Here is a 12343-nt window from a genome sequence, read left to right on the forward strand (position 1 = left end):
ATCTTTATGGATGACCTTAAACATCAAATGCCCAGCACAATGCCACATCAAGTGTACACTTCAAATTCATAGACGACATCTATATGATTTTTACGGATAAACACAACTACCTCACCACACACCTCCTATCACCCGACTCACTGCAAAGAAGCAGAACTACATATAACAAAATATCACCTTACCATTCTTCTAATTATAAAACACTGCTACAGACATACCCGACCACCCTACAATACCTGGCAAAATGATCACCACTGTATGACGTCACAACAATAGCGCATACCTCATTATGATTTCGTACAATCCCCAATCAGATTAATCGCAACAGTATTAGTTGTCATGATAACAATATTACTATATACAGATTTTCTGTATTATAGAAACAAGAGGCCTCTAAACAATATATGTCATTTGGTTATCATGGCCACAAATAAGGGGTAATGGGGATATTAAAATTAGCCGTCAGCGTACAGTTCTTGAAAACTACTCAAGGGATATTTCTCAAAAGTTACCCCTGTTTTGTTGTGCAGATATATTTTGAGCTTGATTATAAAACAAATGGCCAACATCGCCATCTTAGATTTTGAGAATTGAAGTTTGTTATCACTTTTTCTTGAAAACTACGTCACATTAGGTTCCCCTTGGTCCCTATTGTTCATTCACTTTTGAATCTGATCAGGCGAAAATGGCAGTTATCTTTGATTTAGACAATTGAAGTTTATTATCTATATTTCTCAAAACATTCTTTTAGATCTTTAGATTATTATAGGGGAAGAAGGAATAGATATAGAAAACATCAGTCTTAAATAGAACCAATAAATATCATTCATTGGTAGGCGCCAAACTCCCTCTGATATCAAAAATGATTGTCGTTTGATGCATGTCTGGTTGGAACAGTTTGGTACCTGATGGTGTCAAAGCTGATTAATGAAACTTTGGTTGTCTATAAGTGTTTTTTCTGGTATGTAACTATTCATTTACTTACAGGACCACCGGCAGCAAAGAAACCTAGAACCGAAAGAGATGGAAACCAGATTAGAGGTTGGTAGTGAGAAGGATAAAGCCTTATCTGTGTTATTGTTGATGTTTGATATGACGAAAAAAAGCAGTATATGCGTTATAAACATAATGAATTGATATAAGATTGTGTATAAGACATCTATATAGATATACTTACGGCAGTGAGACCTGTGTCATTGTGTACAAGACATCTATATACATATACACAAGACAGTGAGACCTGTGTCAGATTGTGTATAAGACATCCCTATAGATATACACAAGACAGTGAGACCTTTGTCAGATTGTGTATAGACATCTGTATAGATATGCACAATACCGCGAGACCTGTGTCAGATTGTGTGTAAGACATCTATATATACACATGACAGTGAGACCTGTGTCAGATTGTGTATAACACATCTATATATACACATGACAGGAAGACCTGTGTCAGATTTTACATCAGATATCTAGACCGGACATTGGGAATCTGTTACATATCCTCAATATCTGACAAACCATGCTTGAAGAGTTTAATATGGTTTAATGGAAATTTGTTAGAATAAATTTCTGAAATGTTATTTTTGGCTCACCTACCTGAATGTGTGGCGTCCGTCGTCTGACAGTCTGTCGTCAATAATCATAACGCACAGAGATGATATTGGTTATGTGGCATGCTGGGGTAAACGGCTAAGAAGCTTGTTCAAATGAATGACATTGACCTGTATTCAAGGTCAGTGGGATCAAATAGGCTAAAAATTATCAGACGACTTCTCAATGACTAAGAGACCATGGGACTTATATCAGACATGTAACATGCTTGGATAAAGGGCTACCAGGTTTTTTCTTATCAATAACCAAGGGGCCCAGAAACTTGATATTGGGTCTGTGGTATCCTGGGATAAAGGGCTTTTTTCAAGGGCAGGTTTTTATGAAATGAATTACCTTGACCTGCATTCCAGATCACAAAGGTCATATAGGCAAACAAATCTTCAAAGGACTTTTCAATAACCAAGAGGCCCAGGAAGTTGATATTGGGTCTGTAGCATTCTGGTGTGAAGGGCCTCCATTTTTGTTCCAATTTACACAACAAAATAACAAACGATGTAAGATAAATTTACAGTATTTATTAAAAAGTTTGCAGATAAGGGGTGCATATCACCTTAGCAGTTACCTCCCTTGGACCGGGTGGGGTATAGCCGTGGGCTATTTGAACCCCGTAATGCTGAAGAGCATGGTGCTGAAAAGCTATGGCCAACAACCCGTTGAGAACATGACTTGGAGGTATGGCTGACCTGAAGCTCATGGGTACCATAGCCTGGTCGCTCAAGTGTCCAGGAGTCGGCAAGAGTTGGGAGTTACATCACTTAGGCTTGGGGTTCGACTTGCTGTCTTACCCAGGGCCAGATAGAGTTGATGTATGCAGTCCAGCTAACCCTTGGTTCTGGGGTTGGATTGACCGATTTGTGGTGTATAGCAGTAGTCTGGCATCATTAATAGTCCATGTTATTATGTTATTACATGGTGTCAGCTTACTGCCATAGGCCCAAAGGTTGAAACCGATAAAGTCACAAGCAACCAATTAGATAAAGGTGGCGGTGGGGAGGTGGATGGTATGACTGTTTGTTCCAGCAGTTAGAACAACAATGACAATTTGGATAGAATTTCTGAGGAGAAATTGACATTAGCCATGTGACCGAGCGTGGTCTTCTGATTGGATCTCTTGACATCCTTACCTTGTTAGTAAGGGGCTGTTTAATTAGAATATGAAAATTAGGTGCAGGAGTGAAACCTCCCTTCATAGATAACCGTAGGGTCAAGGAGGTCATGGATAGAGCCAGACAGCTGGTCAAGACTGAGTGATAAGGGTAATTAGATTCCCCAAGATAACATCTGCATGCAAGTCTTATCTGTGCCCATTACATTCAGACTGGAAAGTTGCTTTGATAAGGTTTGTTTATCTGAGAGACAGAGAACATAAAGACTAGCAGGTGCTTTGAGTATATATTTGCACATGTGTGCAGTTGACAAGCGGACATGAGATGTCCTTTGATACAGTTTATTTAGCCTTGGCATGACCTGTACTGGTCAGCAAGGAGGAGCACAAATCTCCAAAAGCTTCAAGTGAAGCCATGCAGTGTGTCAAATTGACTGTGTTTGGATGACAGGCAGGCCCCATATCTGCTGTGTAAACCTGCCTAATATTTAATATTAGACTTTAATGAATGACCTTGACCAATATTCAAGCTCACAGGGGTCAAATAGTCTAAAATGTTTGAATAACTTTTTCTCAATAACCAAGAGACCCAGATACCTGTTATAAGGTCTGTAGTATGCTGGGATGATGGACTACCAAGTTTGTTCAAATGAATGACCTTGACTTTCATACAAGGTCACAAGATTCAAAAAGACTAAAATCTTTAACCATTTTCTCAATAACCAAGAGGCATTTGGAATTGATATTGGGTCTGTAGCATGCTGGGTTGAATGGCTACAAAGTTTGTTCAAAAGAATGACATTGGCAGACGTTCAAGGCCAGAGGGATCAAATAGGCTCAAATTTTCAAATACCGTAGTTTGGGATATTTTAGCGTCGCTAAGACGTTTTTTTGCCTAAAATGGGTGGTTAAATATATACGCTACGAAAGTCTACATATTTAGTAGAAGCCATGTCGCGTGGACACGTGTACACGGGGATTAAAAGCTCTGTGGCTAAGTGACAGGATTCGATCACCTACCTGAGATATACTCTTTGTTTGAATAGTTATTTTCTGAGAACAGCCTCACCTAGTTACACAGGAAAACATGCAGTCGTCGCTTTGTAAGTTCCACGAGTTATTCGATTGATTGAGACGCGACTTACCCTTGAACACAGCTAATACAACAATCAATATGAAAACGTGAATGAAATGTATGACGCATTTAGATAAAAACATACCTTTATTGATGAGTTTTTAGCTCACCTGCCCGAAGGGCAAGTGAGCTTATGCCGTGGCGCGGCGTCCGTCGTCCGTCCGTCCGTCTGGCCGTCCGGCTGTCCGTCCGGCGTCACCTTTCCATTCAAACAACTTCTTCTCAATAACCAAAAGGCCCAGAGACCTAATATTGGGCCTGTAGCATGCTGGGGTGAAGGGCTACCAAGTTCGTTCAAATGAATAACGTTGACCTTCATTCAAGGTCACAGGGGTCAAAAAGGCTAAAATCTCTAAACAACTTCTTCTCAATAACCAAGAGTCCCAGGGAGTTGATATTGGGTCTGTAGCATGCTGGAGTGAAGGGCTACCAAGTTTGTTCAAATGAATGACCTTGACTTTCATTCAAGGTCACAGGGGTCAAATATGCTAAAAAAAATTTAAAAAACTTCTTCTAAATAGCCAAAAGACCCAGGGACTTGATATTGGGTCTGTAGCATGCTGGGGCAAAGGGCTACCAATTTTGTTCAAATGAATGACCTTGACCTTCATTCAAGGTCACAGGAGTCAAAAAGGCTAAAATCGTTAAACGACTTCTTCTCAATAACCAAGAGGCCCAGGGAGTTGATATTGGGTCTGTAGCATACTGGGATAAAGGGCTACCAAATTTGTTCAAATGAATGACCTTGACCTTCATTCAAGGTCACAGGAGTCAAAAACGCTAAAATCTTTAAACGACTTCTTCTCAATAACCAAGAGTCCCAGAGACCTAATATTTGGCCTGTAGCATGCTAGGGTGAAGGGCTCCCAAGTTTGTTCAAATGAATGACCTTGACGTTCATTCAAGGTCACAGGCGCCAAAAAGGCTAAAATCTTTAAACGACTTCTTCTCAATAACCAAGAGGCCCAGGGAGTTGATATTGGGTCTGTAGCATGCTGGGGTAAAGGGCTACCAAATTTGTTCAAATGAATGACCTTGACCTTCATTCAAGGTCACAGGAGTCAAAAAGGCTAAAATCTCTAAAAGACTTCTTCTCAATAACCAAGAGGCCCAGGGAGTTGATATTGGGTCTGTAGCATGCTTTGGTAAAGGGCTACCAAATTTGTTCAAATGAATGACCTTGACCTTCATTCAAGGTCACAGGAGTCAAAAAGGCTAAAATCTTTAAAAGACTTCTTCTCAATAACCAAGAGGCCCAGGGAGTTGATATTGGGTCTGTAGCATGCTTGGGTAAAGGGCTACCAAATTTGTTCAAATGAATGACCTTGACCTTCATTCAAGGTCACAGGAGTCAAAAAGGCTAAAATCTTTAAACAACTTCTTCTCAATAACCAAGAGTCCCAGGGAGTTGATATTGGGTCTGTAGCATGCTGGGTTGAAGGGCTCCCAAGTTTGTTCAAATGAATGACCTTGACCTTCATTCAAGGTCACAGGAGTCAAAAAGGCTAAAATCTTTAAACAACTTCTTCTCAATAACCAAGAGTCCCAGAGACCTAATATTTGGCCTGCAGCATGCTGGGGTGAAGGGCTACCAAGTTTTTTCAAATGAATGACCCTGACTCACATTCAAGGTCATGTTGATCAAGTATGCTTAAATCTTTAAATGACTTTTAGTGAAAAGCCAAAGTGCAGAGAGACATTATATTGGTCCTGTGGCATGCTTTCAAATAACTGCAGGATCCATGTATGAAAAGATCACTGCATTGCAGGTGAGCGATTTGGGCCCATTGGGCCCTTGTTATCAAAAAACAATATTCCAACACACATCAACACGGATCGTTGAAGCTAGTAATGGGTATGTAGTAAATGGGTTGATAGGTTACCAAGCTTGTTCAAAAGAATGACCATAACCCTAATTCAAGATCATAGAACTCAAAAAGGCTAAAATCTTTAACCAACTTCTTCTCGATAACCAAGTGGCCCATAGACCGGATTTTGGATCTGTATCATTCTGGGGTGAAGGGCTACGAAGTATGTTCAAACGAATGCCCTTGACCTTCATTCAAGGTCACAGGGGTCCAACAGACTAAAATACTTCAATAACTTCTTTTCAATAACCAAAAGTTCAAGAGGCCTGATATTTGGCTTGTAGCATGCTCTAGTGAAGGACTAGTAAGTTTGTTCAAATGAATGACCATAATTTAAGTTAGAAGACTTAAACTGGCCAGAAAATTTAAAAGAAACATTTACAAATAACAGCGTGACCCCGATATATTATGTCTGATGTGTGATACATTTCTTCTTAATTACGTTAATTTATAAAAAGGAACACTTGATAGCAGGTGAGCGATTCGGACCCTTTGGGTCTTTTTTTTGTCCAAAACCAGTGGATGAGGGTCACTACCAATGCACGGCAGAAGCCAATGGAAAATCAGTGGATGGAGATGTTGTACAACTTCAAGTGTGTAAGTATACATTTGTATATTACATCTGAGTGAAATTTCAAAAATCTTTTTCTCAAGACCCCAATAAAGTTAGAATCAAGTCATAGATGGAAGGGTCTTAAGGTGCTTTACCATTATTATGTTTTTCATTACCCTGGACTCGCACGTTTGCCCCCCTGAGAAGGGTCAAGCTTTACTATAGTTCATATATGAAAATCATATTTTAACTATCATTTGTTGGATTTCCTGTTGAAATAATACTAGCAATTCTAGCTGATAGATTAGCTGGGCAAAAAGGATCAAATTGACAGAATTATTTCAAAACTTATGTGACTGTCAAGGCCAATGGGCCTCTTATTAGGAATTCTGGTAATACAGGTAGAACTGACCTACCTGTTAACTGGCTGTTTATAAATTATTTTTCCAACAGTTGCTGTCGAACCAGGAGTGAGCAGAGCAAACACCATCATACCAAGGTCAGTTGATGAGGTTATAAACTGAAATATCAAGGATAGCAATTAAAATCTATAAAGATGTGTATTTATTGTGGCAATTTTCAATGGTAGTTATATCTCAAATAATAAAATCATAAAACACGACGTATCCTGAAAACAAACATTATTTTTGTTAAGGTTTTTAATAACAACACAGTATTTTCATAATCACTGAAAAACAGCATATGTTTCGTTCCATAATCAATGGTTTTATTTACAGTATTTGATATTGTGTTTCTTGTTTTTCTATTTCAGCCATTCGTCCTTGACAGAGCATGAACTGAACCAGCCAACACCAGGTATTAATTTTTATTCTTTTCTTCCATACACATTCACTGGGGTGATATGAAATTGGACATACACATTCGTAATTTGCTCGGTCAACCATACACACCCGACGCTTAAGTGATATAAAATTGGACGATGAATATAAAAAGATAAGGTCATCATCATCAGATAGTCGGCTGTTCAGATTGTCCTTCTTCGTTGTCAATGGTTCTTTGTCTGCATATGCACATCAATAAAAAAAATATTGTTGCTATTTTCTGAAAAGGACTGCATACCTCTCAAGGGTCAAATGTTGACAAACTGGAGATCTCCAGTTTGAGGACTTGCATATGCTGATGGGCGGGGCTAAAATGGGTCAAATTGACTGAAATTTCAAAAATCTTCTTCTCTACTATCAGATATTATAATCAAACACTCTTCATAAATGAAAGGGTCTTAAGGTGCTTTAGCAAAATTGTGAATTTTATGACCCTGGGGTCTCATGTTTGCCCCCCTGAGGGAGTAAACTTTAATATAGTTTATGTAGGGAAATCACATTTTTGAAAATTATTTCTTGGATTTCTATTGGGATTCATTCTAGCTTGGTTAACATTATTAGTATGGGAGGAAAGCTTAATGGTTTCCACATGTTGGCCCCGACTGACCCTTTAAACTGATGGGTTGGGCCAAAAAGGTTCAATTAAATTAACTGAAATATATTTCAAATCTCAGGTGACTGTTAAGGCCTATGGCCCTCGTTTTATTTATTAGCTCATCGTAGCGTCCAGCGTCTGCTGTCCGTCCGTCAACAATTGACTTCTACTTCATAACCCTTATTGGAATTAAACAAAACTTGACTGGTAGCATCGTTAAGGTTTGGGGATTTAAAATTGTTCAAATGGTGGGGCTTACCCTGCGGGGAACTGAGATCAGGGGCCAAAGGGGGTCGATTTGGCTGAATTGATATAAACGACTTCTTCTCTGAAACTAAGCAATGGATATCGTTCATAGATGTCTGGTAGCATTGTTATAGATTTGGAATTCTTATTTGTACAAATAGTGGGGCTGACCCCCGGGGGCCTGAGGACGGGCCAAAGGGGTAATTTGTCTAAATTTATATAAACGACTTCTCTGGAATTAAAGAATGGATATCACTCATATTTGACTGGTAACACCCCTATGAGGTAGGGATTCAAAACTGTACAAATAGGGTGCTGCCCCGTGAGGGGAGGGGGGGGGGGGGGGGGGCTTAGGGGAAGGGTCAAAAGAGGTCCATTTGGCAATATTGATATTAACAACTTCTATTGGACTGAGAAATGTTTGACATTTATATTTTAGTGGTAAAATCCCTAGGTAGCTGGGATTTTAATTCATACAAATGATGAGGCTGACCCCAGGGGCCTTAGGGACAGGTCAAATAGGATCAATTTGCCTTTAATATTGCTATAAACAAATTTCAGGAACTACAGTAATCAATAGATATCACCAATATTTCACTGGTAGCATCCCTAGGGGGTTGGGATTCAAAATTCATCAAATGGTCCAGCTGACCCAGCTGGGGGGCTAAGGAGCACGGCCAAAATGGAGCAAATGGCTATATTGATATGAATGACTTTTTCTCTGGAACTAATCAATGAATATCACTCATATATGACTGATAGCATTTTTAGTTGATTCGAAAAGCTACAAATTGTGCGGATGACCGCAAGGGTGCTGAGGAGCGGTGCCTAAAGGGAGCATTTTTGCCATATTGCTATAAACTTTTTGTATTTTGACACCGTTGAGATTCCCACCCCATAAACAGATATAGCATTGCTGGGCACCAAGAGATAAACGCAGTCCTGTTGCGACAATTTCTTCCAAATAATAAACATACCCAGGGACCTGATATTGGGTTTGTAGCTTGCTGGGATGAAGGGCTACCAAGTTTGTTCAAATGAATGACCTTGATCTACATTCAAGGTCATAGGTCAAATACACTGAAATATTTAAATGACTTCTCAATAACCAAGAGGCTCAGGGACTTGATATTGGGTCTGTAGCATGCTGGGGTGAAAGGATATCAAGTTGGTTCAAATGAATGATCTTTACCTACATTCCGGTCAGGGGTCAAATAGGCTAAAATCTTTAAATGACTTCTCAATGACCAAGAGGCTCAGGGACTTGATACTGGGTCTGTAGCATGCTGGGGTGAAGGGATATCAAGCTGATTCAAATGAATGACCTTGCCGTACATTGAAGGTCACATGGGTCAAATAGGATAAAATCTTTAAAGGACGTCTACTCAATAACCAAGAGGCCAAGGGACTTGATATTGGGTCTGTAGCATGCTGGGATGAAGGGATATCAAGTTGGTCAAAATGAATTATCTTGACTTTCATTCAAGGTCACAGGGGTCAAAAAGGTTAAAATCTTTAAAAGACTTCTCAATAACGAAATGGCCAAGAGACTTGATATTAGGTCCATAGTATGCTGTGGTAAAGGGCTACCAAGTTTGTTCATATGGATGACCTTAACTGTCATTCAAGGTCACAGGGTTAAATATGCTAAAATCTTTTACACAAGTTCTTGAAAAAATACTCATTTTAAACGTCTTCTCCAGTTCCACTGGTATCATTGAGTTTAAAACTGGTTTGAATGTTAAGGAAGGGGAGTCAACAAAATTTTGTCGTCTTTCAAACCTGATAACAACTTTTGCATGGCAGCCATGGTAGCCATTTTGTAACATGATTGCACAATCACGGTTTTCATATTTCAAAACTTCTTCTCAAGTTCCACAAGTGTGATCCAGCTCTGTTTTATCTGAAATAATTGAGATGGCCCTGACCAAGTACTTTTATTTTTCGGGTTAGTCCAAATCCATCATGGCAGCCATCTTGAAAAACTCATTTTAAACTTCTACTCAGCCTCCACCAGTACCGGTGAGATACAGCTCAAATTTGTCTGAAATAATCCTGAGGTGGTCTCTATCAAAGGTTGTTATTTTCGGAGTGGGTCAAAATCGAAGATGGCCGTTATCTTAGAAAACACCATTTAAATTTTTTTTCTTGTTTCACCGATGTCATTGAGTTGGAAATTGGTAGGAATGAGCTCAATCTTGCTTGCCTGAAATGATCCTGAGATGGTCCTAAGTGTTGTTATTTTGTGGGTTGGTTAGAAATCCCAGATGGCTGCCGTGGCCAACAGTACCACACTACTTGCTACTGAGTATGCATGCTACAATAGTACAAGGGTATGTAGAGTCCGATGGTCATTAAGGCCAACAGGCCAGTCTAGCTGTTGTAGATGGGGTTTGAAACAAAGGGTTTTTTTGCCAGTCTACATCATAAATTTGAAATGAAACCATGAAGTAAAATAAGACAACATTACAAATCTATGTAACTCACTCGTGATTTTATACCAAATGCTACAGTGAGGTCAAACCCTTTCTTTTATGTCTGGCTTCCTTCTTCATTTCTGTTATCGTTATTCTTACTCAATCTTTTCAATACAAATCTTTGTAAATTAAACAGTTTAAGTATGAACTTGAAGCATATATCCATCGGCATTGTTTATTGTACTTTAATGAGGTCAATGAGATTTCAGGGTCAAAGGTCAACTGTGTACAAAATTTCCAACACCATCTTGTCCAGAACATATATTTTGAAAACTATTAGATAACTTGATGAAGCATATATGCAGGATCAACAGACATTGTGCATTGTACTTTAATTATGTCAGTTTAACTGTCATTTCTATAGTTAGAATGCTGAATATTGGATACAGAGAAACTATATTGTTTGTTTACAGCCATGCATGCTTCTGTCGACCAAGGTAGCCAGATGTCGTTTAAAATACCAGAAGACATTGATTTAAACAGACAAAAGTCAAAAGAAGATGTTTCTGATGTATTTGAAAGAGTTACTCATGCCAAAAAACGAGCGAAGACAGGAGAATTTGGAAAAGGTAAGTTCAAACATCCTACCTGTAGGACTGAGCTCTAACTTACCTAAAATTATCCTGAGAAGCTCCTGACCAAGTGTTGTTATTTTTCGGTCAGTCAGTATTCCAACTTGACCACCATGGCAGCCATCTTCAAAAACTCATTTTAAGCTTCATCTCCAGCTCCATTAGTACCATTGAACTGAAAATTGGTGGGAATGTTAAGGAAAGGGAGCTAAAAAGGTGGTGTTAATTTTTGCCCTCGTAAAAACACTATTGCCATGGCAGCCACGTTGGCCATTTTGTAGCAAGTTCCACCAGTGGAATTCAGCTCTATAACATTCCTGAAATTATCCAGAGATGGTCCTGGAGAAGTGTTGGTATTTGTTTGGGTTGGTCCAAAATCCTAGATGGCCATTTTTTTTCAATTGGTTGGTTGTTCCCTATATGGTATTTATTTCACTTATGTTAATTATTTTTCAAACGTATCAAAAAAACACTATAAACAGGTTTTCTGATAAGAACCATAACTTTAAGTTTGTCCGGACAACTCCTCCTAAACTAAATGGCCAATTTCAATGAAACTTCACACAAATATAGAGGACCATGTGTAGATGTGCATGCCATTTTATTTTTTTCAAAATTATGGTTGCTATGGCAACTGGTCACAATAAACAGGTTTTCCGATAAGAACCATAACTTTAAGTTTGTCCGGACAACTCCTTCTAAACCGAAGAGCAGATTTCAACGAAACTTCACACAAATATAGAGAACCACGTATAGATGTGCATGCCATTTTCGTTGTCTCAAAATTATGGTTACTATGGCAACTGTTCACTATAAACAGGTTTTCCGATATGGACCATGTCTCTAAGTTTGTCCGGACAACTCCTCCTAAACCGAAGGGACGATTTCAATGAAATTTCACACAAATACAGAGGACCATATGCAGATGTGCATCTCACTTTCTTTTCCTCATAATTATTGTTGCTATGGTAACTGTTCACTATATCACTGGGTTATCTTAATTAGCCTCTAATTAAGAGTTCCAATTTACCATTGACTCGTGCGGATTGCGGGGATATAAGTCAGCCATCATAGCGACAGTTCTAGTTTTTATCTATTCATTTAAAACAAAGTCGCAAAGTTACACAATAGTCTTAGATCTGAAATCAATGTGTTTTGAATAGGCTTGATATGTACACAAATAGTAGCTGTAATTGTTTAAAGGTAGTCAATGCGCATCCCCATGTAATAAAATATCGGACAAATATTAGTGAGCTAGCGGATAAATTCCTTGAAGGATTTTCATCGAACATAACACACTAATTAGGGAACATAATATCTCGGACAATTAGATTTA

At 38.8% G+C, this 12343-nt stretch overlaps 1 protein-coding gene across 1 annotated transcript in view; it reads left to right on the plus strand.

Annotated features, from left to right (window-relative positions):
* LOC117317517 overlaps positions 1 to 12343 on the plus strand; it is an 88451-nt gene that overhangs the window by 68371 nt on the left and 7737 nt on the right. Inside the window, exons 4-6 of the mRNA XM_033872332.1 lie at positions 6729 to 6774; positions 7048 to 7091; positions 10849 to 11004. Coding sequence (XP_033728223.1) covers positions 6729 to 6774; positions 7048 to 7091; positions 10849 to 11004 — 246 coding nt within the window. The remainder of the gene's footprint in view (positions 1 to 6728; positions 6775 to 7047; positions 7092 to 10848; positions 11005 to 12343) is intronic.

Source organism: Pecten maximus, chromosome 19, assembly GCF_902652985.1.
Source record: "Pecten maximus chromosome 19, xPecMax1.1, whole genome shotgun sequence".
Lineage (NCBI taxonomy): Eukaryota > Metazoa > Mollusca > Bivalvia > Pectinida > Pectinidae > Pecten > Pecten maximus.